At 47.6% G+C, this 27,908-nt stretch overlaps 14 protein-coding genes across 14 annotated transcripts; 9 read left to right on the top strand and 5 right to left on the bottom strand.

Annotated features, from left to right (window-relative positions):
- Positions 1 to 952: 952 nt before the first annotated feature.
- FMAN_09364 (uncharacterized protein) lies at positions 953 to 1,921 on the top strand (the record flags this gene model as incomplete). The annotated part of the gene is made up of 2 exons (XM_041830199.1): positions 953 to 1,356; positions 1,414 to 1,921. 2 exons carry the CDS (start codon positions 953 to 955, stop codon positions 1,919 to 1,921), a joined length of 912 nt encoding a protein of 303 aa, XP_041680885.1.
- Positions 1,922 to 2,626: 705 nt separating this feature from the next.
- On the top strand, positions 2,627 to 3,742 carry FMAN_09363 (uncharacterized protein; the record flags this gene model as incomplete). Its single annotated transcript, XM_041830197.1, has 1 exon — positions 2,627 to 3,742. One exon carries the CDS (start codon positions 2,627 to 2,629, stop codon positions 3,740 to 3,742), a length of 1,116 nt encoding a protein of 371 aa, XP_041680884.1.
- A 254-nt stretch (positions 3,743 to 3,996) lies between these two features.
- Positions 3,997 to 5,004, bottom strand: FMAN_09362 (uncharacterized protein; the record flags this gene model as incomplete). The annotated part of the gene is made up of 3 exons (XM_041830196.1): positions 3,997 to 4,760; positions 4,810 to 4,897; positions 4,945 to 5,004. The coding sequence occupies 3 exons, from the start codon at positions 5,002 to 5,004 to the stop codon at positions 3,997 to 3,999; spliced, it is 912 nt and encodes a 303-aa protein (XP_041680883.1).
- Positions 5,005 to 5,484: 480 nt separating this feature from the next.
- Positions 5,485 to 6,495, top strand: FMAN_09361 (related to reductases; the record flags this gene model as incomplete). Its single annotated transcript, XM_041830195.1, has 2 exons — positions 5,485 to 5,558; positions 5,616 to 6,495. 2 exons carry the CDS (start codon positions 5,485 to 5,487, stop codon positions 6,493 to 6,495), a joined length of 954 nt encoding a protein of 317 aa, XP_041680882.1.
- A 265-nt stretch (positions 6,496 to 6,760) lies between these two features.
- On the bottom strand, positions 6,761 to 9,730 carry FMAN_09360 (uncharacterized protein; the record flags this gene model as incomplete). The annotated part of the gene is made up of 7 exons (XM_041830194.1): positions 6,761 to 7,487; positions 7,557 to 7,760; positions 7,811 to 8,493; positions 8,548 to 8,628; positions 8,696 to 9,075; positions 9,130 to 9,458; positions 9,531 to 9,730. 7 exons carry the CDS (start codon positions 9,728 to 9,730, stop codon positions 6,761 to 6,763), a joined length of 2,604 nt encoding a protein of 867 aa, XP_041680881.1.
- Positions 9,731 to 10,761: 1,031 nt separating this feature from the next.
- On the bottom strand, positions 10,762 to 12,899 carry FMAN_09359 (related to monooxygenase; the record flags this gene model as incomplete). Its single annotated transcript, XM_041830193.1, has 7 exons — positions 10,762 to 11,744; positions 11,798 to 11,985; positions 12,038 to 12,199; positions 12,256 to 12,430; positions 12,486 to 12,526; positions 12,579 to 12,647; positions 12,715 to 12,899. The coding sequence occupies 7 exons, from the start codon at positions 12,897 to 12,899 to the stop codon at positions 10,762 to 10,764; spliced, it is 1,803 nt and encodes a 600-aa protein (XP_041680880.1).
- A 417-nt stretch (positions 12,900 to 13,316) lies between these two features.
- On the top strand, positions 13,317 to 15,358 carry FMAN_09358 (putative phenylacetyl-CoA ligase; the record flags this gene model as incomplete). Its single annotated transcript, XM_041830192.1, has 6 exons — positions 13,317 to 13,598; positions 13,666 to 14,031; positions 14,093 to 14,350; positions 14,407 to 14,569; positions 14,635 to 14,969; positions 15,026 to 15,358. The coding sequence occupies 6 exons, from the start codon at positions 13,317 to 13,319 to the stop codon at positions 15,356 to 15,358; spliced, it is 1,737 nt and encodes a 578-aa protein (XP_041680879.1).
- Positions 15,359 to 15,823: 465 nt separating this feature from the next.
- On the bottom strand, positions 15,824 to 16,775 carry FMAN_09357 (uncharacterized protein; the record flags this gene model as incomplete). The annotated part of the gene is made up of 2 exons (XM_041830191.1): positions 15,824 to 16,612; positions 16,668 to 16,775. 2 exons carry the CDS (start codon positions 16,773 to 16,775, stop codon positions 15,824 to 15,826), a joined length of 897 nt encoding a protein of 298 aa, XP_041680878.1.
- Positions 16,776 to 17,153: 378 nt separating this feature from the next.
- Positions 17,154 to 18,205, top strand: FMAN_09356 (uncharacterized protein; the record flags this gene model as incomplete). Its single annotated transcript, XM_041830190.1, has 3 exons — positions 17,154 to 17,454; positions 17,501 to 17,894; positions 17,950 to 18,205. 3 exons carry the CDS (start codon positions 17,154 to 17,156, stop codon positions 18,203 to 18,205), a joined length of 951 nt encoding a protein of 316 aa, XP_041680877.1.
- Positions 18,206 to 18,941: 736 nt separating this feature from the next.
- Positions 18,942 to 19,506, top strand: FMAN_09355 (uncharacterized protein; the record flags this gene model as incomplete). Its single annotated transcript, XM_041830189.1, has 3 exons — positions 18,942 to 19,089; positions 19,217 to 19,416; positions 19,477 to 19,506. 3 exons carry the CDS (start codon positions 18,942 to 18,944, stop codon positions 19,504 to 19,506), a joined length of 378 nt encoding a protein of 125 aa, XP_041680876.1.
- Positions 19,507 to 19,841: 335 nt separating this feature from the next.
- Positions 19,842 to 20,882, bottom strand: FMAN_09354 (putative proline racemase; the record flags this gene model as incomplete). The annotated part of the gene is made up of 1 exon (XM_041830188.1): positions 19,842 to 20,882. One exon carries the CDS (start codon positions 20,880 to 20,882, stop codon positions 19,842 to 19,844), a length of 1,041 nt encoding a protein of 346 aa, XP_041680875.1.
- A 786-nt stretch (positions 20,883 to 21,668) lies between these two features.
- On the top strand, positions 21,669 to 23,327 carry FMAN_16104 (uncharacterized protein; the record flags this gene model as incomplete). Its single annotated transcript, XM_041830186.1, has 4 exons — positions 21,669 to 22,100; positions 22,161 to 22,237; positions 22,286 to 22,763; positions 22,827 to 23,327. The coding sequence occupies 4 exons, from the start codon at positions 21,669 to 21,671 to the stop codon at positions 23,325 to 23,327; spliced, it is 1,488 nt and encodes a 495-aa protein (XP_041680874.1).
- Positions 23,328 to 23,671: 344 nt separating this feature from the next.
- FMAN_09353 (uncharacterized protein) lies at positions 23,672 to 24,814 on the top strand (the record flags this gene model as incomplete). Its single annotated transcript, XM_041830185.1, has 1 exon — positions 23,672 to 24,814. The coding sequence occupies one exon, from the start codon at positions 23,672 to 23,674 to the stop codon at positions 24,812 to 24,814; it is 1,143 nt and encodes a 380-aa protein (XP_041680873.1).
- An 858-nt stretch (positions 24,815 to 25,672) lies between these two features.
- FMAN_09352 (uncharacterized protein) lies at positions 25,673 to 27,212 on the top strand (the record flags this gene model as incomplete). The annotated part of the gene is made up of 2 exons (XM_041830184.1): positions 25,673 to 25,805; positions 25,855 to 27,212. 2 exons carry the CDS (start codon positions 25,673 to 25,675, stop codon positions 27,210 to 27,212), a joined length of 1,491 nt encoding a protein of 496 aa, XP_041680872.1.
- Positions 27,213 to 27,908: the final 696 nt, after the last annotated feature.

The following is a 27,908-nucleotide window of genomic DNA, read 5'->3' as shown; positions in this document are numbered from 1 at the left end:
TCTTTGTTTACAATCGCGTCTCAGAACCAATGACGACACTGCATTCTTTGCCATCTATGGAACATGGTACGTTGTGGATTGATGTTGTGTTCAATATTAACATTAGGTACGGTCATTCAGGTGGGTTACGAAAGAATCCACATAGCAACCAGGTACCTGGCTCTATCTGCAGGTACAGAGTAGCATCTGCGGAGTCCCATCATCATCGACTAGGAATTGAGGGTATAGACTTTAATTGAACTGAGTGATGATACATCATTGCATTCAAATTATTCTCTCCCCAAAGCCGTGCAATTGGGTTACTGCCGAGTTTTATGTCTTGTGCTTTTCGTAATAAAGCCTCCGATCTCTATCAAGTGAAACGTCGGTCACGGATTATCACATCTTGTGCCCCTCTCCCCTGTCGGCAGAACGTACAAAATATTCCGCCACGGGTTTCATTCTTATCCTTAGCCTATGTTTCAAATGCACCTCTTTATGTATCAGATAAACTTGTATCATCCGTAGTCACAGTCTTAAAGCTTTGGTGTCATGGCCTTAGGAAGCAAGAAAACTCCTGACTCTAAATCAAGGTATAAAATGATTAGGCAGCCTAAAAGCATCCAGCCTGTATTGTATTATCCTACGTCTTTTTTTCATTTCAGATAGTGGCCTTACATTTTGGCCCCCTCTTTGGAAGAGCCACGATTCCTAAATTCGCCATCAAGTCTAAATCGGTGATGCCCTCGTACCAGTGGCACAACGCAAAGCACGCGAGCATATGTACGGAAATATGATGACGACAAGAAATGCTATGTTCACAGTGTATTTGGGCATGGCCCGACTCCCAAGCGCCACCAAAGCCACTCAAGAATCTCACTCACATCAACTAAGATAGAAAAAGTGAATCCCCTCCCACTTTCATGCTGAGGAACTCAGCAAACCTTTCCATATCACAAGCTAACATCTCATCATGCCTTTGAAGTCCTTTCACCGTATGATGGATCTCCCACTGGAGATTCGCCATGAAATTTATTTTTGGGCCACACCAGACCGTGTTGTTCACGTTCGATACCCATCCTCAGGCGACATAAGAAAAGGGCGTGTCTTTTGCAGCACCCCCATTCCCTCTCTACTACACACGTGCTCTGAGTCCCGGGCTTGTTTATCAAGAACGGGCTACAAGCTGGCTTTCCAAGTCCAATCAACTGGCAGTCAATTCTGGTTCAACTTCAAAAGAGATACCCTATTTATCGACAGAGGGGCATTGATCTTGATGTACCAAGGCATCAATCCGTTCCCGTTCGAGGATGCCCAAAGAATTCGAAAAATAGCCTACGAGAGGTGGTTCATCAACGTCTACCATCTAGGTATCAGGTTGGTTCTTTGAAGTTTCGGGGAGCTTCAAGAAATCTTTCTCATTGAGTGGCACAGGGAGGGGAAAACTTTGTACACGCCTCGCTATTTCCCTGACCCTATTCTGCAGAGACACAGCTACGACACCAGGAACCTCTACAAGTTTGCAGAGATCCAGAAAATTGATGGATATCTCGGTCGTCTTGTTGTCCAAGCTGATCATCCGAGCCCGCACGCATTGTCGCTCGGCTATTGGTGTGCTCTCTGGAGCCTAGACCCTCCAGCGTCCATACCAAGAGACACAGATCTCGCCGAGTATCTCAGTGAGCCTTATGAGAAATGGAGATCTCTTGATCAGGGACGGGAATACCTGGAGTTAGAGTTGGGACAGTTCTGGGCTGAGTTGGGGCGGCCAAGCGGGAAGCTGCCTAAGTTTAAACCTGTACATCTCCTCACCGACGCTGAACACCAATTTATCCGACGAGAACGAAGTATCGGTTCTGAAATGCTTCAAACAACGTTCCGTATAAACAAGCTTTCCGGATCGAACAAGGACAATCAGGTCGCCCTTACTTGGGGGTTCTAGCAAACTTCAGCATGTCAGTACAGGTGAAAAGGACAGATCATTGCATCATGATATAAATATATACTAGAACATTCAATGCTGATACTTTGATCTTGTTAGGAGAGCAAAGAACTGGGCATTCCACAGCTCACCAATAACTTAGAAAATGTTCAACAGATGGATAAGATCTATGTCAACAATCCGCAATTTGTGGAATTCTTGTTACAACATGAGACTCAAAGTTTGCGTGTCCCCAATGAAAGTTTGACTGACGCCCCCATTTCTACTGATATATGTCATCATTTTGCTTTATTGAGAATCAAGATCTCGAAGTTAGCTCAATTTGAGTTTGGTTGATGGTCAAATCGAGCACTTGTCATCTAAGTTGCAGGTAGATTCTGCGTAAACCCCCTGATATAAACATGCTCTGAGGAATAGCTCTTCTTGTAAAAGTTTGTGTGTTGTGGCTGAAGTCTCTTTCAACCTCTCAACCTTATGACGGCAGTCAAACTGTTTAATTCAAGGTAAAAGATCCAATGAGAGGGTTATTATAAAAAAAGCCAGGAATTTTCAACTTTACAAAACAAGTTCTAGGTTTACTCACTGGCTAATCTACAACTCTATTCTTACACCTACTTAGTACTTATACATTACACTCCCCAGAAATGATACCCTATTCAGTTATTTCCTTTCCCCCATTTCATCTATTTCTCAAACACACAAGCAATGGCCAACTTTCAAAGCCTGCCCCCAGAGATCCGGCAGGAAATCTACCTCCTCGCCACACCAGCTCGTGTGGTCCATCTCAAAACTGTGGTATCCGGTTGCAAGCATTCTCATTGTCGTTTGCGGCTCTGGAATTATGGAGGAAGCCTCTACGACTGGCTACAACACAGATGCCCCCTGAAACAATATTTCTACAGCAATGCTCCAATCCCAGTCCTTCTTCATACATGCATGGACTCACGAGCCTTTCTTATGAAGAAGGGATACCAGCTCGCTTTCAAGACCAGTACTCAGGAGCCAAGAACGTGGTTCAATTATGATCGAGACGTCTTGTTTAAAGATCCAACATATTGCGGCGTTGTGCAGCTCGATTCTGATGAAGCCACGAGAGTGCGGCGCCTGGCTCTTGATTATTCCACAGGTTGTATCTACAACCCGATAGAATATGATGAGCCGCCCCCCGTACATCCTTGTGAAAAGGGCTGCTTGTATCCACTTATCGAGGATTTTCCAGCCCTGGAGGAGGTTCTTCTGGTTGACTGGAAGCGACATACCTTCCCCAGGGAACTAGCAATGAACACAGGGTATCCTGCCAACCCTCCTTCGATGCGACATCGTTACGATACAACGAATCTCTGGAAATGCGTGAAAGTCGAGGATAGTTTCCTGTTACGGACAATGCACCACCACGACCTTAGGAAAGCATACGACGGACCGAGAATTATAATTCCGTTGGGATATGGTCCTGCGCCAAATATTACAGACTGGGGTACTTTCGGCAATCGGAGTGCATATCTGCTGTTGGAACTTGCTATCTGCCGGAAGAGCCAAAAGCACTCTGTTGGCGACTGGAGGGCGCCAAAAATGATAACTCCGGTGCATTTGATCGATGAAAGACAGGAAGAGATCCTGCAGCAGAAACAAAAGATTGCTCTTGATGAGTTGCGTCAACTGCGGAAAGACTGGGCTCCTGCTCTAAAGGAGAGAAAAGAGCGGATAGATGCCGGGGGCGGTGTGATTGGTCAACGTGAACTATGGTATCTTTGCTTAAATCGCTGGGAGATGACGTGCTGGATCGAGAAGGATATATTTTCAAGTTCTGAATCCGAAGTCTGATTGAGGACATCAAGGGCATTGTCGGAAATGCCTGACCATGTCGCTGTCCAAGCCTGTTATATTTGCGGGGAGACGAGGTGAATCCGGTGGCTCAAGCGAACAAGAAACCATTTAAGCTTGGCTTCAGTTGCTAAAAGTATTTATTCTATAGCATGTTGAATTTTCTACAATATAAACTTCTCGTTTGTTTCGGATACAAGTCTTGACGTTCACTATTTACCTAGACTAGTTCGATTGCAAGATCCATGTTGACACTAAACTTCGGATATAACAAAACCAGACACAGGAGGACTTGGTGGATAATCTTTCTGGTCAAGAGGCTCCTCACCTCTCTCCACCCTCCAACGATTCGTCGCCTCCAACGGCCCAGACAAGTCTTTGAATAACCAACCCCATTTCTTGACGAACCCCTCTGACATTTCCCATCCTGATACATCCCACGGCGGTGACCAAGCAATCAAACCACGTCTTTCCATTTCATCGTCCGGAAAGCCTTCGTATAAACCCCCAATACAATCAGCCCATAAATCATCCTCATCAAAGGTACCATAAGCTCGAATCAGACAGTCTCGTGCCTCTGGGGAGGGAAACATATCAATCCAGTCACAGTGCATGACTGTTTGTTGGAGAACTGTGGGGAGAAGTGCTGAAGGGAGTGAAGCTGGGTTTGTTGGGTATGGGACTACGTGGATAATGTCTTCATCGCCGCAGTCAAGAGGTGTAGTTAGCATGCCGGAGACGAGAGTCCTGTTGACGGCCAAGGCTCGGAGGGCGTTGTATTGGAGAAGTGTGATAAGGTGATCTGAACTTAGAGGGAAGGCGAGATTTGACTGATTCTTCTTGGTTCTGTACGCGAGCAGGGGCTGTCTGGCGTTATATATACTCTTGGCATGAGATGCTGGGACGATGGACATCAATTCTTGGTTGATATCCCAACATTCGACAACTGGCTCAGGTTTGATTGTCTCGGCCTGAGGCTTTGACGCCTTGGCCTTCTTTTCCTGGGCCTTTCGCTTTCCTGTCCCACAATTAGCTCGAAAGCCCGAGAAACATGATCAGTGACGGACGGTATGCTCTCATGTTCAGTCTCGTCTGCGCCCTTCTTCTTGCTGCAGCATCTGTTGTCCCGGTCCAGTCATCTTCTATGCTCAGTGCCTATACCCGGTGAGAAAGTTGCGCCGAACCATCTTGTGGGATCATACCTCAGCCAATTGCGGCATAGAAGTGAGCTGGACGCATGGCCCTTGCTGATGAATCGACATGATGAAACTGCGGAGTGTTGATGCCGAAGGGAAATGCAGCCTGCTCACATTGTCGTGTCTGACGGGTAAAGACGTTGGATATTGAGGCGCAGACTAGCAAGGGTAGAGAGTCAATGTGATAGGATGATTGGTTGATATCATATCGTCTAGATCGAAATAGTCTAGCGTCATGCAACCTGCTCACTCGTCCGTTTCTGGCTTTGCACTAGTGTCCGATGAAATAGATTATGATTGGCCAGGTACATTTTGTCTTTATGCAGCCTGCTCACAACACTTGATGTGCAAAAGACGATGGAATTAGCTGTGGAGTTAAGCGTCGGACTTTTCCTGCGGACTTCATCAGGAGGAACTATAAGAAGACAGTTCTATTATGGATTTCCCAAGTCTGTATGCATATCATTTCAAAACTACTACAGCTCATCAACACTGCTCTCTCAGTTTACCTAATACTTATTTCGATTTCGCAAGACAGCCGTCACAATGACCTTTCACCCCGATAACCTCCCAGATCTCACCGGAAGGGTGTATATTGTCACAGGTGGTAATTCTGGAATGTAAGTCTACCTTTAATCCTTCTACCAACAGCTCTAGATCGCTGACCTTTCTTGCAGGGGACTCTACACGGTTTCCCATTTAGCAAGGCATGGCGCCCACGTCTATATGTGTTCAAGATCTCTCGACAAGGGGAAAAAGGCTATTACCGAGATCCAAAAAGATTATCCTTCAGCCAAGATTGATCTATTGCAAATCGACCTGATGGATCTTGGAAGTGTTGTCGCTGCCGCTAAGCACTTCCTTTCCTTGGAAACATCCCTCCATGGCCTTATCAACAATGCTGGCATCATGGCTTCACCATATGAGATTACCAAAGATGGGCATGAGGGCCAGTGGGAGACCAATTATCTTTCGCACTGGGTTTTCACCGAACACCTCATTCCATTGATGCTGAAAACATCAAAGTCATCACCCCCTGGAACTGTGCGCATCGTCAACCTCTCTTCATCCGGCCATCTAATGGCCCCCAAGGGAGGTATCAACTTTGAAGATACATCCCTCAAAGAAGCGAGTATATGGGAGCGTTACGGCCAAAGCAAACTCGCCAACATTCTCCACACAAGAGCCCTCCACAACAAGTACGGTCCCGGCTCAGGTAACAAAGAAGGCGAGATCTGGGTAACATCAGTGCATCCCGGCCTCGTCGAGACAAATCTCTCATCTAGTATCGATTCAGCCCAGACTATGAGCTTGCGAATGGTGTCATTGTTGAGATGTATGAAACTGATGTGGACTGCTGATAGGGGGTCTTGGAACAGTCTTTTCTGCGCGGCGAGTCCAGACATGAAACCCGAGCAGAGTGGAGAGTATATGGAGATCTATCATCGGTTGTTTGAGCCTTGGTGGCAGAATGGGGCGGCGAAAGATGAGGAGTTGGTGAAGAAGTTGGATGAGTGGACGAGAGAGACTATGAAAAAGGAGGGATGGGTCCAGTAGTGGTTCTTGCTATGACTGAAATGTTTTATAGACTGTACTTTTGCTTATAGACTTTGAGAAATAATTTCATAATTTGCCATGAAGGTCTTTGCTTTGTCGGGTATACTCTATTCAGAGCAGTCATATCCATGATAGTACTAGGGCTAGATGTGTTATTTGCAGTTGAGACTTGTTGCTGAGAGCCTAAATCAGCGGAGAGAATTTAGATGGCACCATGAAATAGTTTAAAGCATTTGAAATTTGATTATACTGCCGCAAGATAATCTCAAGCCATGAAGTCTGGCCCCAGCCGATCCAGCATGTTCTCTGTTACATCATGCATTGCTTCAACCAGGCCCCAATCCATCCCACCCACTGCCCCTTGAGATGTTCCACAATCAACAAGTCCGTTCCGACTCTGTTGATCATAAGGCTTCTGCGGGTTAAACATTTCCAGCAATTGTTCCCCAAAGATATCCTCCTCGGCAGCAGACAGCTTGGGATCAGTAATAAACACTAGTAGTTCATCATCGACGAGGTTTGTCTGGTTAGTCGCTTGCTCAGCCGTGTATGACAGTCGATTCGGTCTGGTTCTTGATCCCTTGCTCCTCTTCAACAAGCAGCGCAGCCATGATGGGAAATCAAATTCTTCCGGCTGCCTGCCTTTACTGATGCAAACATCGACTGTCCAGATCATTCTCAGATACATATTCGGCTGGCTCCTCAGAATCTGACTCCAATCTGTCAAAGAATTGCCACTAGCCTTGAATAGACACTGGCTGTCAATCTGGGCTAAATTGGCAACGTGTCGAACTGTTTGCCTCACCCACTCTACACCATAGTACTGGGGAAAGAAAACGTTCATTGTCTCGACCAGTGCTTTCAGTCGATCCTGATTTGATGCTGGAGCTGAGCCGGCTTCCACCGATTCGTTGCATGATAGTTGGTTACTAAGCGATGACAATCGCGCGGTGATGGTATGAAGCGTCAATGGTGTAGCTAGACAAGCAAGGCTGTAATAGAACATTAGTTCCAGAATTAAGGAGCAAATTATATTGCCACGTTCGGCTTGTTGGACTTACGCTGATACCGGGAGCCAGCGGGCCAAACGACGTCGGGTTAGCTCTTCATAGCATGCTGTAATCTTCTGAGCAGCATCTTGTACCTCAAGTGAGCTTTGCTGGAGCTTTAGACTTCGCCCTGGTCTTGCTATATCTTCAATGTTGGATTCGGATGTGAGAGACTGTCGCAGTATCTTGGAATGACAGAGTGCAATAGATGCAGTACTATGTCCTTAGTTAGTCCAGGTTTGACGCCAAGATATAGGACAACTCACTGATAGTAGATATACATGAGATTCGTCTGCAGCACAATAGACTTTTCCTGGTCGTTTTCTCTTCCACACGAGTCTTCGTGCGTATTCTCAAAGGGAGGGAACTGAGCCGAGACCCTCACATACCAGGCCTTCAAGGCGGCCTCGCATTTCTCAAAGGTGAGGTCTTTGTCCTCTGCGAATCGCGACTTTGATTCGACAGAATCCTCGAACGGGTACGTCAGGGTAAGTACATCAGTCAAGAGAATCATAAGTTCAAGAAATTTTGAGAAAATGCTGATTTGTCGCCGTTTAGTAGCTGGAGTGAATACACTTGAACGATATATGTCGTCCTGAAGGTGTTCGGCGCCCAAAGGGATCGTGTTCCTAAAGTCAAATCGGTCGTGGGTAATATTGAGGCTAAAGCGCGTGCAGAGCGGCGAGATACGGTCCATGATGACACAGCACCACCATAAGCGATGAAGAGAGTTTTGGTATTTCCGTTGTTGCGTGGATGTCATCTCTATTAGCTCTGGCACTTCTGTGTACCGGTCCGCGTTGATACTTCTGGCGTGCTGGATAGCCAAGCTCAGCCAAGTCTTGTAGGGGTTTAAGGTGGTGTTTGAAGGTGGTACCCAGCCCATCATGAGAAGAGCTGCTTGAGCTAGAGGTAGGGACGATGTTTCCGAACCTAGATCGTACAACAGCTGCAAGTCTTCAGTTAGTTTGGTGGTGGATTATTGGGTTATCCTAACACCAACCTTCGTTCGTCTGTAGAATTCTGCTCGAGCAGTTCTAAGACTAGAGAAACCAAGTTGCTTGATGATGTGAAGAGATACGAACTACAAATTTTGATATTGTTAGCCGACGCTGCTGTATCAAGCGATGTGGCATGAAGGACAAACTCACGTTACAACTGGCAAAGAGCATAGCCTGAAACACCAGCAGTGATATGGTGGGCTGCGGACCCGTAGACTCCTTCTGGGAGTACATCTCCCAGAAATCACCTTCATTGAGGAGTGGAAGGAGAGGATGCTGGTGTCTGAAGTATTGCTCCACAAAGTTGTCGAGTATCGGCCGACTTGGAACGTGTAAACACCCCTGAGCCTCCATGTAATTAAGATCTTGTTGAGCAATCATGTGCATGTTGTGAATTTTCAGATACGGGTAATGAATAAAGAGCACCGTTGTACTGGTGTTGGTCCTCTGTGCCGCCGACTGAGCCGGTGGAATTCTAGGGGCCGTGGTCTTATGACTATATATGGACTCTTGTTCCGATGCGCTTGTTTCTGTTTGAATCTGGTTAGATGCCGTGGAGTGAATAATGAGGATGAGCTGTTTACCTGTGATGGTCGGACCGCCATCATACCTTGATGATGTCGAGTGGAACTCTGCGGTCTCTGTCTCGCTGTCTCCGAGGCGATTTTCAAAGGCCGCGTCGTCGATAGCGTCACCAAATGTCAACATCCCAGGGTCGATACTGGGCGTGTGAAAAGATAACCCAGGGTGTTCATCGAGCGCCTCAGTGGCCGTGGGAACAGTTTCGGCGCCATTGGAGTTATTGATCTCATGAACATCATCGTCTTCCAGATGCTCCGACAGCTGCCGGTCGTCCTCTTGATAATCATCCTCAGGCGACCAGTTTGACTCGTTCCTTGGTACCTGCTGATTTCTAGAGTCGAGGTGAGTTAGTAAAGGAATGAAATGAGCACAGCGTTATCAAGAAGTGAGGGAGATTGCTTACAGCCTGGAAGCGCGTCCAACTACCAGGCAATTCTTGCAGTCGAGGTGGCAATTGGTGCATGGTTGGCCGCGAACAGAGACATCGCAGCGGACCTTTCTAAACCTGCATGACAGACAAGCTCGAGTTGATCTTTTGCGACGCTGAGTGCGCTTTGTTTTCTGATGCGTGGAAAGCGGCGGCGACAAGACTGTAGAGTCCATTTTCGTGGTTGGTCGAGTCTGAGATGGAAGTGAATAACTCCCAAGGTAAGGGATTGGGGTTCAGATGAAGACCCCGTGGTGCCTTAGACAGGCAAACGGGCCATTGGGTGGAGACGTGGGGAAAGAATACCGAATGGCATTGCCGCAGAATCCTGGCTTGTCATGATTATACCAGTTAAAGGAGTCAAGGACACCTGGGGTAAGCCTTAACTTTGCGGGGAAATGGATTCAACGGAAACATTTCCGACGATTTAACGAGCTGGGGTGTTCTTCACCCTAGATGTACACCAGCAGTAACATTGGGTGCTGACCTGAGATGACTAGCAGGAAGCCACCGGTCCGGCAGGCTGGCCTAGGAGAGGAAAGAAAACTTAGGGCCTTGATTCTAAATGACAAAAAGACTTGGGTAACTTGATATAATTTAGAGCACATTCAGTATGCCGTCTGTCATATTTATTTTGACACCTTATCTCAATATCTTGTATTTTCTTACTCCCTGAGGCTAGCGCTGTAACTCCCTCGGTAGAGCAACTCGGCTCTGCCGTGGTAATAGCTGTGGGTCCAATATCACCCATTTACCCCATATTCTCACTTTAGGTACCTCTAGACTGGTCTGGGGTAAAGGGACAGGCTATCGAGACATCCAATGCAGACAATATGGTAAGCCTCCATGTTGAAAGGCTGCATCTAGCCAATATCATGATACGTTGTCAGTTTCAATCGCAGTGAGTATTCACATAACAGGCAGCCTCTACATCAATCATGTATGGACCTCAATCTTCACTCCATCACTTCATACTGCATCCTCGGTTTTGCGCAACTCAGATAACTACCATTTTGTTGATGACTACCGACCAAGCCTCAAAATGGAGTCCATGTAAGCAGGTAGATGGCCCAAGGCTCTCTTCTTCACGATGTCCACAGGAACTTGTCGTTGCGCCTTAGATCGGAAGTCTCCCAGTGACTGAGACGAACAAGTTGGATAGCCTTATCGACGTTACAATTTATTCCATATTGCACCGATACCTATCTTAATACGAGAACGGACGCCTTCGATAAAATTCGCTCTCCTCAGGCTTCCCCTCGTCTGGAGCATCCACAACATCCGGATCCAAAAACCAGGATGGATCACCCTCAGTCAACGTCTGACTCCAACCATTCCCCATCCACCGCAGTAAATTCCCCGTAGGGTCCGCACTCTCAAACTCATAATCCTCCCAGCGCGGCGATCTCAGCACCTCAAGGCACTGCACAGAGGACCCAGGCCACAGCGCTACAATGCGTGACCCAAGCCTACCGGAGCGATACCACGATGAGCACTCATCCGTGTACACGGTGCCTTTGAAGTACTCGTCTATGTACTGACTGAAGTCAGCCACACGCTCGGGCTTGGCCTCCATCGTAGCGTAGTCTTCCTTCTGAAGCTTGCGGATCGCCTTGACGATGTAGTCGCCCTGTGCTTCGAAGACGCTAAGTAAGCTGCCTGAGCCTAGACCGCAATTGGGACCGGCAATGAGGAAGAAGTTAGGGAATTCGTCGACTGCGAGTGAAATATAGGACTCGAAGTGAGGCTTCCACTTTTCGGTGAGCGTCTTTCCATTTCGACCGGTGATTTGGAAGCTTGGAGGTGCTTCGACGTCGTAGCCAGTTGCACAAACCAACACATCAAGTTGGACCTCTTCCCCGGAGGCGACTTTTATTCCTCGTTCCGTGATCTCCTCAATCTTTTGGCTGATGAAGCTGACGTTTTCCTGTTGGAGCGCATCGAGATATCCAGGGCCGGGAGTCAAACGACGACAACCAGGGGCAAACTTTGGGATAATCTGCTGGAGGTCTTTTCTGCCTTTTAGTTTCTCCTCCATTTGATGTTTGAAAAACTCTTTACCCCCATTCTGTACATCAGTGCCCATCAAAGTCAGAGGATAGATTTTTGCGGCCTCATCTTCAAGTGTCTTTCGCATCTGGTAGTACTTCTCTGGCTTCCTCGCCAACTGTTCTTGGTGACGGCGCGAGACTTGTCCATGTTAGCCTGCCACTCCCAGATGACGGATATGTCTAGGAACTCACACTTAGTCTCTGAAGGATCCATTCCTAATTTCTGCATAGCTGTGTCGCCAAATGCAGGAATGATCCACGTCGGTGATCGAGCGAAACAAGTGATCGAGATGCCCTCAAGTTTCTGGATGGCTGGCACGATTTGAATGGCGCTCGATCCATTGCCAATGACTCCCACGCGTTTGTTTGCCAAGTCACAACTAGAACAATGTTAAGTTGTTTTCACTTGACGCAAGCTGAACATGTACTCACCTCTCATCCCAAGCACCAGAGTGCATGAGCTTACCCGCGAATTGCTTCAGCCCCTTGATCTCCGGCCAAGCTATCTGATTTAGACCACCTTTTGCAGAGACAAGGATGTTGGCGGTATCTTCAAATGTCTCTCCGGTCTTGAAGTTCTTCACAATAAGTCTCCTAAAGTCTTTTGTCAGCCGTCTTGGGGCTAGTCACCTCCCTTTCGCATCACTTACCAAACCTTGTTCTCCGAGTCCCAAGTCGCTGAAGTGACTTGATGGGAAGTCTTGATGAATCGATTGGCACCGTATCTCTCGGCGACATCTTGCATATATGCACGGATTTCTGCGCCTGGGGCATAAAGTGAGGACCAATAGGGGTTCGGCGCGAAGCTGAACTGGTAACAGTACGCTGTCTTTCATCAGCCTCTATTAAAATAATTATTTCATCAAAGACAGAGACCCACATGGAATATCACAGGCCAGGCCAGGGTAGCGATTCAACCACCTGTTGTTAAATAAGGTCAATGTTACCAGTATTTGGAAGCTAGATGCCTTACCAGACTCCTGACGTTTCTTCATTCATCTCATAGACGGTAAGATCAATATTCCTCAATCTCTGCGTTATTCTATTTAAGTCGTTAGTTCTCGGCATTTACTCAAAGTTATTCGATCTTAAGTACACAGATGACTTACCGAATAGTTGAATAGATACCAGAGAAGCCAGCCCCGATGATCACGACCCTCATGGGTCGTTGATTCTCGACAGGAGTGTCTTTCAAGGTAAACTTGGGCCGGTTCTCTCCAGAACCGTTCTGTGTGGCGGTATAGCCATTCTGGCCAAGATGGTCGCCGTTAATTTTAGCAGTGTCGTTAATCATATTTTCTGTGTTTAATATGTAGTTCGTATTTCTCTGATAGGTATTTGCTCTCGTATTTGTGGTGTCGTCGTTTGAACCTACAGAGTGTGGGGTATTAAGCATAAATACGCGTCTCTGGATGAAACATTCATCGTATTCTACTAACTCGGCACTACCGAGGGAGTACAAAATAATGATCATAAGATCATCACAGAATCAGAAATTTCCCAAGGTAAAAGGAAACGGGGCTGTTGCACGAGATCCATCAGTACAGTGTGAGTGTGTCGACTTAATGCCGAGGCAACAGTCCCGAGGGTCGCGTTTCGAATAGCCCCAAGGCAAAGAGTCTGGACGTAGAATATAGTCGTATCTCCAGACGAATCTCCAGTTTCACTACTATTGTCTACCGATTCTTCCTTGGGTTCAGCTGAAGCTATCATGGTCTTCGAATCACCAGCATGGGCGCAAGCCCTCCCTTCAGTGCCTCTCCCCGACAGCATCACAGTCGAAGAATTCATGTATTCGGAAAAACATGGCCGCAAATCGTTGGACCTGTCCCGCAACCCATACACTTGTGGTTTGACAGGCCAGACGTATAATGTTGCTGAGGTCCGAGAAAGGGTGGACTCTATGGCCAAGGCCATAGCAAAACGACTCGATTGGAGCGTTTCGAACGGCTCGGAATGGGATAAGGTGGCTTGTGTTTTTTCTTGGAACACGGTAAGTTTAAGCCCAGAATCCTGGGAAATGCTGGAGGTAATGACTGACTGGATTTTGTTTGCATTAGATCGATTACGTTCCGTTGACCCACGCATTGCATCGTCTTAACGCCATTGCTTCGCCTGCAAATGCAGCATATAGCGTCTCTGAACTTACACATCAACTCCGTTCGACAAGTGCAAACGCCTTATTCACCTGTATGCCTCTCCTTCCCGTGGCTCTGGAGGCAGCGGCAGCGGCAAATATCTCCAAGGACCATATTTTCATCCTCGATATGCCTGGTCAAACAAATAACAACAAGTTTGTTGCCCTATCTGCGTTGATAGATGAAGGAAGACAATTGCCTCCGCTCCCACCGTTGCGATGGGTCAAGGAGCAAGGAAAACGACAGGTTGCCTATATTTGCTTCTCTAGCGGAACCTCTGGCCTTCCGGTTAGTTTTCTGACGCTGCATAATCGACAGTTCCTTCTGGCAAATGCTAATATGGGTTTAGAAAGGTGTCATGCTATCTCACTACAACATCATCAGTAACATTGCCTTGCAAGTCGCGTATGAGAGCTATGGGCGGAAATTAGCTGGTATTGAGACACAGGTCGGGCTGGGTCTGCTGCCATTCAGCCACATCTATGGACTAGTCATCATCTCTCACATAATGCCGTGGCATGGCGATGAGGTCGTCGTGCTTCCACGATACAATCTAGGCCACATGCTCGCAGCCATACAAAAGTACAAAGTCCGCCATTTACCGCTTGTAGGTTGTTCTTTTACACACTGCCCTTGTATCCAACTGACCTGGAAACTGTTCAGGTCCCACCTATCGCCATCCAGCTACTTCAGAACAAAGGGAAATGCGATTCATACGACTTGAGTAGCATAGAATGGGTTACTTCAGGTGCTGCACCCCTCGGGGCCAAGACAATCGAGAGTATGCAGCAGTCATGGCCAAGATGGAAAGTTGGGCAGGGTTATGGTAAGAAAGACGATGTGCACCGAATGGATTCCTGGGATAATAACTGACACTACTTGATCTTCCAGGTTTGACGGAAAGTAGTCCTGCTGTTTGCACCACAAGCGAGCATGACATTTTCCACGGCACTTCTGGGTCAATCATATTGGGTACCCGATGCAAGGTTATCGATGAGGCTGGCAAGGAAGTAACTGAGCTTGAGAAGCCAGGCGAACTCTTCGTCCAATCTCCAAACATCTGCCTCGGTTATATGAACAATGCCAAAGCCACAGCAGAGACCTTTGTATGGGATGAGGACGGCCGATGGCTTCGAACAGGTGACGTCGTTGTCGTACGTCTGTCACCTCTTGGTGCAGAGCACATCGTTATTGTCGACCGAATTAAAGAGCTGATTAAAGTTAAGGTATCTACAGCCCATCAATTCGCATTAAACATAAGCACAACTGATGGAAACAACAGGGAAACCAAGTGGCTCCTGCGGAGCTCGAGGCCCATATTCTCTCTCATCCCTTCGTTGCAGATTGTGCAGTCATCCCTGTTCCTGACGATTTCGCCGGGGAAGTGCCCAAGGCCTTTGTGGTGAAGGATGTTGGCACGGGTACTAAGTCTGACGAAGAGGTAAAGACCGCGATTTGCGAATATGTTGGGAGTCACAAGGCAAAGTACAAGTGGCTTCAGGGTGGTGTGGAGTTTATCGAAACTATTCCCAAGAGCCCTAGTGGTAAGATCCTTAGACGTGTCTTGCAAGAAAGAGAGAAGGGGAAGTCAGTGGGTGCTACGCCTAAGCTATAGAGTCAATCATGGGCGATTGATGTGTCATAGGTGGCGATCAATGAGTTCTTTCAATGAGTTGGGCTCGTAATAGAGTGTTTCTCCTGTTTCAGTGCGGTTGTTTCTAAACAGATAACTAAGAGAATAAATATAGCTATAGCTTGACCCATTGGATATATTCTTCACACCAGAATGTTTTGCAATTACGAAAGATCAACCTCTCTAATTGAGCCAGGGTGCCTTGGCATGCCTTGCGCTTTCCAGAAGGTAAAGGGCATCCTCAATAACCAGTTCTTCTGACTGGAGAGTACGTTAGGAGTAATAGAAGAAAACCTTGGAACTTGACAATGCTCGACAAGCTCTCCTAGCATCAGATCGCCTTCAATACAATCCACATTAGTCGTGTTCTATAACAATAACGTATTTCGGGATTGATCTATCTACTTTACTCTATGCTACCTTCTCCAGTCCTTGTCGTATCCCATATCACGCAAAGAGCTCATCGAGATATGAAATCTGGGCCTGCACGTTTTCCTCAAAAGGCGTACCAAAGTAAGGTGAAAAGTGACCCATGCCCTTGAGAACAACAAGCTTCTTTGGTTCCAGTGCCTTGTTATAAGCCTCGAGCTGCAAATGAGGCTGCGTCGTAACATCCTGATCAGCAACGATCATCAACATAGGCGTCGGCGAGATACGATGGATATAAGCCAGTGGCTCGTGAAGCAGAGCGTATGTTAGACTCTGCACCGTACACGTCTTAGACCAGTCAAGTCCTCGCTGTTCCATTTCACCAATAAATGGAATCGACTGCGGATCCTTGAGAACAGCTTGTGAGGCGCCGCTGTTAAGCTCATCAAGGGAACTGGGGAAGTTGGGGATCTTGGAGGGAGACCCTTCCGCTGTGGCCTTGGCGCGTTCGCCGAGGAGTAAGCTTGTCGAAGCGCCTGGCATACGAGAGAGCCACTCGCCTGAGATGAAGGGGACTTGCAAGATGACGCCAGCAATATTGTGGTTCACTGCTGCTGCGCAGATGGCGTTTCCGCCGGACATACTAGGCCCCCAGTAGATGACTTTGGTAGGGTCTACTTCGGGCTGAGTGACCGCAAAGTTGAAGACGTCGAGGTAATCGCGTGTTTGCAAGGTTGGATCGACCTGTTCCCGGGGAAGACCTTCGCTATCTCCCCAACACCGGTTATCGTAGGTTAGAACACCATAGCCAGCTTTGTTAAATCGTGCTGCAAACTCGGGCAGAAAATGGGATCGCAGTCCTGACCACTGCGTAGAAGGGCGATTTAGTGAAGGATAGAATCTAGTAACAATTCTGACTTACTCCGCTTGACATGATAATACATGGCTTTTTCTGACCGACAGAGAACAGAGTTCCCTTGAGCTTCAGGCCATCATAAGTGGGAATATCAACGTCTTTGTGAGTAGCCATTTTCGCGTGAGAGGATAAACTTGAGAATAATTATTAGCGGTTAGTCTATTGAGCAGAAATGGTTGATTCAAGAATTTACTTAAATGCGAAACAACATACAAATAGGTGTATCCAACAAAGGAACCCCTCAGCTCCAAGGTGAAGGCATGATTCTTAGCCAAGGCTGTCCCTCGGGAACGATCCCTCGGCATTTCAACACCATGGCAAATTATATCGCCTGAGCCGCGCACCCCTTGGCGTCAAGAAGGGCAATACACATTAATGATTAACAATTTTATATCCGAATAAAATTTTCCATTCTTGAGTTCCTATTCGATCTATATCGCCCTGTGAACAACTGTTTCGGAGTTGTCGCAATCACACTATCACCCACTCACCATGTCATTACCCAAGCTAGACAAGGCCACCCTAGGCCAGGTAGTAGAATTGGCCAAGAATAGGAATATCCTGACCGGAGCTGCTGCAGTATTCTTGATAGGCTTGATCCCGCGTTTCAACGCCTGGTTAACCAGGAGAAAGGTCAATAATTACCTTACCGACAGCAGTTGGGACTGGACAAAAGAAGTCGTTGTTGTCACTGGCGGTAGCAGCGGTATTGGCAAAGAGATTGTCCTCAAGCTTGCAAAGAAGCACATAAAGGTCATAATTGTTGATTTGAATGCTCCAGGCTATCAACTTCGTAAGTCAACATCACGACTTCTCAGCACTAAACTGACAGGTTCTAGCCCCCAACGTGTCTTTCTGCTCAGCAGACCTCTCCGACCCCATTGAAATCTCCAAAGTCTCCAAGCAGATTGTCTCTGAACATGGCGACCCAACCGTTCTCATTAACAATGCTGGAATTGGCAACGCCATGTCTATTCTCGCTTGTCCCGAGTCCAAGATCCGCAAAGTCTTTGACGTGAATATGATAGCACCGATATTACTTGTCAAACACTTCCTGCCTGCTATGATACGAAGAAACCATGGCCACATCGTCAACGTTGGTAGTATGGCTTCTTTTGCTACTCAGGCTTCTAATGTCGATTACGGATGTACCAAGTCTGGACTCCTCGCGTTCCACGAGGGTTTGCTGCAGGAGCTGAGACATATTTACAAAGCACCAGTGGTGCGAGCTAGGTATGTTACGATAGAGTGCGTGTACTTGCTTTGCAGTGTGACTAATAGTTCATAGCATCATTCATCCGACTTGGGTAAAGACACCGTTGATTGCAGACCTCATCGCCAAGGGGAAAATGAAGGATACCACGATATCTGCAGAGTGTGTCGCTGATGGTGTTGTGAAACAACTTTATACTGGGCATGGAGCTCAAATCGTCGTACCAAATTCCTCGGCCTGGACTTCTATGATACGCGGGTTCCCCGGTTGGATCCAGGAAAGGTTGCGTGACAAGGTGTCTGTTATGCTGCTGAATGCAATGGCTAGTTGATAGTGTCGTATGTACTCGTGGAACATGTATCAGTGTACTTTACAGGTAGCCATATAGCTGAATTGGGTCTAAGCAGATATTTGGAAGGGAGAATTGCTTACTGGGCTAGTCCACCATTGTTACATCATATGATCCTGACTCACGCTTGTTTACTTCTATCTAATCTCGTACTAACCATGAGTTATGTAATATCATTGTGTAGTGGCGCTCTGGAGTATCTAAACTTCCAATTCACAGCTTGACTGTTTTTCGGGCTGTCTCAGTTGTGATCTAACTTGTCCAGAAAAGGGCTTCTTATATGGCGGAAAGATCGTCGAAAGGCCCTGGTGTAAGTATCGCCCGGAGACAAAGGCCGGGAACAAAGTATACTGCTGAGCGGCAATCAACCACCTCGAGAAGTTCTAGACGTACAGCGTAGACATTTTAAGCGGCCAATACTGCGCTGGTAATATGTACCCCCAATATGATTGTTGATAAGTCCTTGCGGGCATAGTGAATAAGTAAGTCTTGTGTCGTCCACTGGCGAAGCGTGAAGAGGTACACGCTGGTTTACAGGCTGCTGGACGGTACCTGAGTTTCTAGACGTAAATTTGAGGTGTGCCGTTCCTTCCTCCCCAAGAATTGAACCGTGTACCTGCCGCCATATCGTTCCTTCCACATAAGCAGCCAGCTTTTCCTTATCCATGAACACACTGCCAACCTTTTTTTTTCCCACAACTACTTTACTACCTATCCCATGATATCAAACCAATCTTCGAAAGATGCTCTCAGAGATTGGAGGATTGTTGACGAGTCTTTGGGTGTGGTCCTTCCTGACAAAGAACCAGACATGAATCAACCGCCAACCCCAAGCCCACCACCTCCTTCTCCGCCGCCTCTCCCAAGTAAGTATTCACGACCACATTTCCATAAGCTTGTAATAGCTTATATTTACTTGTTTACTGGAGCAAGAAGCTGATAAGCCCAATAATAGTGAGTGAGCTAGTGGCTTCAGTTGAAGCCGAAGCCAAGCGAGCAGTCCGAGTCCAGCGAACAGCTGTGACTGCCCGAGAGCATCTCCATGGACCTTGTACGCCCATCTACCTAATGTACAAGTTTATTTGTCGCTTGGGGGCCAGTATGTTTGCCGCGCTATTGGCATGAAATGTCATAGAAAGAACCAGCACAATGCCCATAATCTTAGGGTGCATTTGGGAAACGTTGAGCACCAGGTGAGTTACAAGTCGTCTATTCCACAAGGTAATTACGAATACTGACTAGGACTTGAACAGAACTACAATGCAGCACTTGACACTGCGTAGTTCGAGCCTACCTCGTCTCCATCTGTTCTCGAACCACCAACCCCGGTCACCTACCTCTGTGATGGCGCGGCCAGGTGATGATGGATATTGACAGCAAGACCCTCGCAGAAGAGCCATGAATACCACTCATTCTGCGATGCAGAAGAGGGATGGAAATTTTAGTTGAAAGAACACCAAACGTCCCAGGCTGGCACTGGATGCCACAATTCCGGATTCAGAGGGTAAGGATACCCGCAATAAACCGGCCGGCTCCTGTATCGTTATTCTTGAGGTTTCTCAATTTTATCAAAGTTGCCTAAGTTTACCTAAGTCTTTTTTATTAGGTTGAAACATATCTACTCTTCAGGGTCCAGATGCCATGTATCACCTACGCGAAACCCTTCAGGGAAGGGGTCTGTGGAATCCAACACAACTTGCTTGAAGCTTGTTATCCAAGCCTGTCCTTCAACAGAGGGATAAATCGCAGAATACTCGCCAACCTTGGTTGTTCCCTCCACTCGGCCAACAAATTCTGTCCCAGTGATACCACGATGGAAAAAGTTCTCGCCCTCCTTCAGCTCTCCTTTTGCATGGAGAACTGCTAGCCTTGCACATGTTCCTGTTCCGCAGGGACTTCGATCTAAGCGCCCGGGAGACACAACAACAGTGTTGTTTGCTGCCTTTCCGTCCTTGTACTCATACAGAGGCTCCGTGAACTCGATGATTGTGACGCCGTGGATACCAGGGTTTTCGGGATGTACTGGGTCCGTTTGTTCCATGACTGCTCTCTTGATACGCTCTCCGACTTTGACAAGCTTGGCTCCCTCCGTAGTCTTGATCTTCAGACCAACTGACGCAGCATCTACCAGCACGTAGATCATCCCTCCATAGGCAATGTCGACTTTCACCGTACCTAGTTCCGGTACCGAGATCTCCTTATCAGTGGCAAACACAAAAGCAGGTACGTTATGAAACCTGACACTCTTGCATTTCCCATTCTCACACTTTGCATACGCAGTAACAAGTCCAGCCGGCGCATCAAGCTTAACAACCGTCTCAGGCTCCTGCATTGTCACCATGCCCGTTTCTAGGAGGCATGTCACCGTCGCAACAGTATTGGCTCCCGACATGGGCGGGTACTCTTCATGCTCCATGATGATGAAGCCATAGTCAGCTTCTGGGTTCGTAGGGGGCAATACGAGGTTGTGGCACATAGCGGAACAGCCTCGGGGTTCGTTCAGGAGGAGGTTCCTAAGGTGGTCTTCATGTTTCCAGAAGTGCATCATCTTCTCGTACATTGTCTTGCCGGGGACATCGCGAACGCCACCGACTACAACGTCGCAGACTTCGCCGCCGCAGTGGACGCCTACTGTGTTGAAGCTGCGCTTGAAGGGCATATTGAGGAGGTAGAGGACACTTTGTTGTGAGTAAAAATTGCTGAATCGCTAATTAATGATTTACAGATGAAGATCAACTTTACAGTCAAGCTCTTATACAGTATCACAACTCGGAATCAACAACCGTAGGACATCGTCGTTTCTATCTGAGGTTTATCGAAACCTTCCATCATTGGCTGTCAGACTAAAGTCTGGGACGACCTTCCAGAAAGCTTAGCTTCTCCGCATATTCGAAGGTTAGCTTAGCCGCCATGAACTAAGATTCGTGGGGTTTATTAAGGGTCTTATTTGGGGTAAAGTTGAGGGATATCGGTTGGCGATCCGTAGTCGGATGAGACACTGCCCGTTCCGGTTCGGCTCGGATTAATTTAGCCCGAATGACAGAACGCAAGATGTTATACTTTACATGGAAGTGAATGAGGACGTTGAATACTATCAGTTGATTGACATATTTGTCATTGAAGGTCAAATAAATCTATGACCTGAGGACAGAAAGAAGCTTGGATCGTGTAAACTCATTGTCAAACTCTGATGACCGCTCAATGTCACTACCCCAGATTATCACCAGGTCATGCCAAAAATCAAGATCTCAACTCCCAAAACTGGCCATTTTATTGAAGATCGCAAGCTTCACTCCTCATTCCCCGCTTCTTGGTGCCTCGGTTGTGGGTATAAGGTGACATTCGGCCTTAATATCGGATGCTTCAAGCTTGAATACAAAATGACTCGCGATACCAGCTTCATGTCCCACGAGTTCGATTGCCGTCATTGGTACCTCCTTGCATGATGATTCTACCGAGTGTTTCTCGTCTGCTGGCCGTTGGGGCTGGAATTGGTACTCTATTTGTCTCTGCACTTGATACGACAATTGTAAAGACGGATAACGGTGTTGTTAAAGGCTTTACAGATGAGTCTTTTCCTAATGTGGCTCAATTCCTCGGTATACCTTATGCCGAACCTCCAGTTGGGAAACGGCGATGGGCTCCTGCAGTAGCCAAAGGGCGATTCGGAGCATTAGATGCATCGCATCAAGGCGCAGCTTGTCCTCAAGCTGAACCATCCAACAGTGGCCCATGGCGCCCTGAGTTTCTGATCAAGCCTAACAGTACAAGCGAAGACTGTCTGTATGTTAATGTTTGGACTCCATACAAGCCTCGGGGAGGCAACAAGGGAAAGCTCCCGGTCTTGGTTTGGATCCATGGTGGTGGTTTTGGTGCCGTATGATCCCCCATTGGTTTACCATAAGTGAAACGGAAGTCGCTTACATTCTTCGTGCAGGGCGGTGGTAATATTGACTACCAGGTGCCTCCCCGCTGGATCGCAAGAAGTCAGAAGCACATAGTCGTCAGTCTCAAGTATGTAAAGACAATCCCTTCTCACTTGCATCACTAACCATAAAATAGCTATCGTCTGGGGATCTTTGGGTTCCCTAATGCCGCGGGTCTTGACTCCAAGGAACAAAACTTGGGACTTCTAGATCAACGTCTTGCTGTTGAGTGGGTGCGCGACAACATCTCACAATTCGGAGGAGATCCCAAGAGGATCACTCTCTGGGGGCAGAGTGCCGGTGGTGCTTCTGTTGGATACTATCAGTACGCGTATCCTAAAGACCCAATCGCCCATGCATACATCCAGGATTCTGGGGGTGTCTTCTTACCCATCAACAATGCTGATTCCTCGCACTCCAACTTTACCTCTATTGCAAAGGCGTTCAAGTGTGACAAAGACAATCAAATTGATTGCCTCCGCAAAACACCATTCAAGGATATCCAGAAGAAGGTCGAGAATACAGCGGGAGTGAGCTTTGTCCCTGTAGTCGACGAGAGAACCAGGTTCTCCGACTACTCGAAGCGTCTTATATCATCCAGGATCCCTAAGCTAGTAAGCTCTCAATCGCATTCTCTTACATCAGGTAAAAGATGACCATACTAACGCCTCCCTTAGCCATCCATCATCGGCACAAACAGAGATGAATGGAACTTTGGTGGAGAGCCAGCCGAGCCTCCAGTCAAACCACCACCCGAGCAAGTCCACACAGACAGTACCTTTGGTTGTCCCGCACACTTCGAAACAGCTCTGCGGTCCTCAACCAACGCCCAGACCTGGCGATATATGTATTCATCAAACTTCACCAACATCATGCCCGGAGATGAGGGCGCTTTTCACACTGCTGAGCTTCCTTTGATCTTTGGAACCCATGATATCGCGCGGAATAAGTCTGGCCCGTTTGAGTATAAGATCAGTCATACCATGCAGGATTACTGGTTGGCCTTCATTCAAGATCCATATGCTGGATTGACAAAGAAGGGATGGAAACCAACGGCTGGAGGGTATGATACGTTGCAAACTGGTGTGGAGTTTGGGTATGACAATGAGATTGTCACGAGAAAGTATTCGTTCAAGTCCTTTCAGGGTGGATGTAAGAATGCTACTGCAGTTGAGTAATAGGTAGTCCCACAATTCGTTATTAGCGAAGCACCTTAGAAGTCCATTGAATATCACTTTTACGAGGAACATGTTGCCAAGTTAATGCCAGTTCTTATCATCTCAAGACCATGTCTGTGGTGGATATCGGGTGCCGATCCGTAGTCGGATGGCCCGGCCGGCCGTGGGGTCAAGACCGGCACCATTAACCGGCACCGACGCTGGCCGTTCTGCCCCTCCAACGCCGACTTCGCAGTCAGCTACTAAGATAAGCACCAGGTCTATATACCCATATCAGGATTCAGTAAATATACACAGCTCTATTCTTCATCAGATTCTTCATTCATTGTTTCAGACACAGCACAATGACCAGCAACCTCATCGTTCTTGGCGACGCCGAAATCCGAGATCTTCTCATATCTCTGTCCAAAGATGAAGTCCTTCAGTTCAAGAATGCTCTAGAAAACATCCTCATTGACTTCTCTGTCAAAGGCGAAGGGAAATACCAGCCAACACCAGACTTCGTCAATCGACCGAATGGGCAAAAGACTCTCTTCCGCACATTCACTTCCCCAGACTATGTAGGCACAAAGATCGTGGTTACGCCGGCTCCAATCAAGGACGCAGATGGCAACACGGTGAATCGTCCGCTTGGGGGGCTTTTGTCTTTGTGTGATTCAGCAGGTGTGCCGACTGGTATACTCAATGCAGCTGAGCCCACCGGCTACAGAACGACACTTTCTGCTCTGATCCCATGGACTTGGAGAAAGAATACCGAGAACATTGTGGTCTTTGGAGCGGGGAAGCAAGGGCTTTGGCATACTCGTCTTGCATTAGCTCTGAGAGGTTCCGAGATCAAAAGGATCACCATTGTGAACCGGTCTGTAGGCCGTGCGAAGGATTTGGTCAAGACAGTCACAGAAGAAAACCAAAAGTACTGGAAGTCTTCTGCCACTCTGGGTGTTCTGGATCCTGCTCAAGCTGATTACGATGAGGCTCTGGCATCTCTCTTATCATCAGCTGACGCAGTGTTCTGCACAGTTGGTTCAATAAGCCCGTTGTTCCCTCTCAAGACAATCTTGGGTGACGGCCAACGAAGCAGATTACCCTTCGTCGGCGCCATAGGTTCATGGCAAGCCGATATGATTGAACTCGACCCAGAAATGCTTCGCCATGCTGCCTCTCGCGACGACTCATACAGCCCTCACGGTACGGAAGGCAGTATTCTTGTCGACGACCTAGAAGAAGCAATGGTCAAGTCGGGAGAAGTGATACAGAGCGGTCTCAAGGGTGAGAGATTGCTTCAAATTGGAGAGATCTTGGATTGGCTAGATGACGAGTCTGAAAGGAAGCCTGAAGGAGGCGTTGAGAAGTTGAAGAAGTGGATTAGTGAAGGCTTCGTCGTCTACAAGGGCATTGGCGTGAGTGTCACAGATCTCGCCGCTGGAAACGCCATCCTGGATCTTGCTAGGAAGAGAAATGTTGGAACGACTATCTCTAACTTTTAGCTTCACAGCGGGAATATATAGAAGCTAGAGTCTTGACTACGCCAAGGCATTGACGACAGATATGTTGGCCTCAAAGTACATTCAAAGCAGAGTTGAAGGTAAACGATTCCCTATTGGATAGAAGTTGGTTATCTACCAGGATCAATGATATAGAAGTTCATGTCAGTCTGAAGCAACCCTCCTCGATGCAGCCTAGGGGAGGAAAGAAAACTCAGGACCTTGATCCTGAATGACAAAAAGGCTTGGGTAACTTAGCCTAAATTTAGGGTATCTTTTACTGTATTTATTTTGACGCCCTATATTAAGGTCCAATCTTTTTCTTGCTCCCCGAGTGCAGCCTATCTTCACGGCCAAGCATGTCCTTAATCCTTAGAATCCTTCTAGAGTCTGGTTGGACTTTATTGCACTACAACATTCTCTCTTTCTCTTCGGTTCTAAGCTATTACATCTGCTTACAATCGCAGCTATAATGAGTTGCTGTAAGTCGATGATGGGGCTGTAGATCGATCGCCCTGGGGTGCATGTATGACGTCGTTTACCGAGCTTTTCCCGCTAAATCCGCGTCGCTAAACGCTAGCCCGAAAATAATTCATCGTGCCTGGAGAGCTCGTGCTCAATAGCTTCGTGAACTTTCAAAGGACTTCAAATCTTGGGCCTTTTAGTATCTTTACATTCAACATACTCCCGCGCTTATTTGACTACAACATTCACTAGGTACTTTACAACAAGTACTGAAACAGACAACGTTTCTTCCGTCAACCACGCTCACCCAGGCATCCTGTCCCTTTCCAACACCCATCGATCATGCGATAGCACCCTTAAATACTGACTGACAGAGCGCTCCCCCCGTCGCCCAACATGTCAGTCAGCCCAGCGCCCTCCCTCCAGCTCGCGGAGTATCTCGAGAAACTCCCCGGCACGACCTTCCGCAAGCTCTACCAACAACCGTCAACCGCGTTCGCCATCTTCCGTCGCATGCTACCGCACCTTGGTTCGTCACCACAACCACTACACCCGCCCAATCTCTAACACCCCCCTAGCAAAGACCTTTGTCATGCGCATTCTCTACTCTCCAAAGCCCATACTCCTCAGCGATCTAGATGACTGGGTGAAACCAAGCCACAAGCGCCAAAAGGACCAGGCGTTGTCGATCCTGCGCGTTCTACACATCGTTTCGATCACGGCGCCTTCAAAGGAACGACCGCAGGAAATGCAACTTACTACGAACTTCAAACTATCCCTTCGACTCGCGCTATCAGGCGGCGGCACACATAACTCCTTCGGCGTACCGTCAACACTCCAAATCCCGCCCGAAATCGACATCGCCTTCCTCGACCGCTACGCGCGGAAGAAATGGGAGGACATCCTGCACTTTGTCGTATCTAGTGTTGGCTACAAGAGCGCCGGCGAATCTTCTGGACCGAATAAGAGCGTGAAAGAACTCCTCGTCGCGGGCCGTCTTGTTGATCGTAAAGCAAGCGGTAGCGTTGGTATCACACAAGCCGGTTTTACCTTTTTGCTGCAAGAGGCCAATGCGCAAGTATGGACGCTGCTGTTGCTTTGGCTGGAGGCTATGGAGGTGAATAAGATGGCTGGGCTGGAGGCTACAGATATGCTCTCGTTCCTCTTCGTCCTTGCCAGCATGGAGCTTGGTCGCGCGTACGACACGAATGCGCTGACGGAACAGCGCAAGAACATGTTGCCCTCGCTTGTCGACTTTGGGTTGATATACATCCCTAACCACAAACGATCCATGTTCTTCCCGACTCGTCTGGCTACGACCCTCACTTCGAGCAGCAATAGTCTTCGCAGCATTAGTGATGGCGTTGCAGCCGCGACGGCAGCTGCTCTTCAGCCAGGCCAATCTAGTGCACCAGGGGGCAGCGTTACAGCCGCCAATACCGAGCAGCGCGGCAGTGTGATTATCGAGACCAACTACCGTATTTACGCCTACACCCAGTCAACACTTCAAATCGCGGTCCTGGCTCTCTTCACCAAACTCGCAATGCGCTTCCCCGACATGGTCGCCGGCCGCATCTCCCGCCAATCCATCCGACAAGCCATTCAGTTTGGCATCACCGCCGAACAGATCATATCCTACCTCTCCGCGCACGCACACGATCAAATGCACCGCACCGCAGCCCTAAACAACAAACCCGTTCTCCCCCCCACAGTCGTCGATCAAATTCGTCTATGGCAGCTCGAAAACGAGCGCATGAAGACAACAAGCGGGTTCCTTTTCAAGTCATTTGAGGACGATAGGGAATACAAGGATATTTCAAGATTTGCCGAGGAGGTGGGTGTTTTGGTGTGGAAGAATGATGCAAGACAGATGTTCTTTGCGAGCAAGCACGAGCAGATTAGAGACTACATGAAGATTCGCAAGAAGACGGAATGAGAATACTTTGGCGAGATGGGAAAACGCAGGGGAGAGGGTAAGAGATCTACAGCATTGGAGTTTTTGGCGTCGATGGGATATCTAGATGGATTCACTAAAACGATATTTCAACTCGAAAGGGGGGCCAAGATACGGTTGGCGTTGTATGTGACTGCATTTCAGGCTAGAACCAATGCACTTCGGTATCCAGAATGTTCAAATATGACTTGAGCGAACGAAGACTTTGTGAATTTTATCCGACCATGATACAATAATTAAACTCTTCTGCACAAAAACATCTCGGCATAGGGATGAGAGGCCTCGGGACCTCTGATAAAAACGAAACAAACCCAGGATAGTCGAATTACTGCATTGAAATTGTCTAGAAATTGTCTAAATAGCCTAAGCTAAGGATTTGTTGCACTAAAGTCATCAAAAGCTGTGTTCGGCGGCATACGGAAACATATCATAAGCATTCCATTCGTATCACAAGGTTACAAATAATTAGACATCAAAAAGAAATTAATTATTATAGCTACAGCATTGCCTACTTTCCTTCATTTCTCTTGAATCATAATACAAACTCCCTAATAAAAACGAACAGCTCAGGTTTCGACACCTTGCGACTCCATCAGGAAACAAATCGCTAACATAGAGGTGTACAACAATGCAAACTGTTGGCTGTAACATGTCCCTTTCAACTATTATACACTTCAA

Source organism: Fusarium mangiferae (assembly GCF_900044065.1).
Source record: "Fusarium mangiferae strain MRC7560 genome assembly, contig: FMAN_scaffold004, whole genome shotgun sequence".
NCBI classification, from domain to species: Eukaryota; Fungi; Ascomycota; class Sordariomycetes; order Hypocreales; family Nectriaceae; genus Fusarium; species Fusarium mangiferae.
The sequence above is the reverse complement of the archived record's forward strand: the minus strand, read 5'-3'. Positions and strand labels throughout refer to the sequence as shown.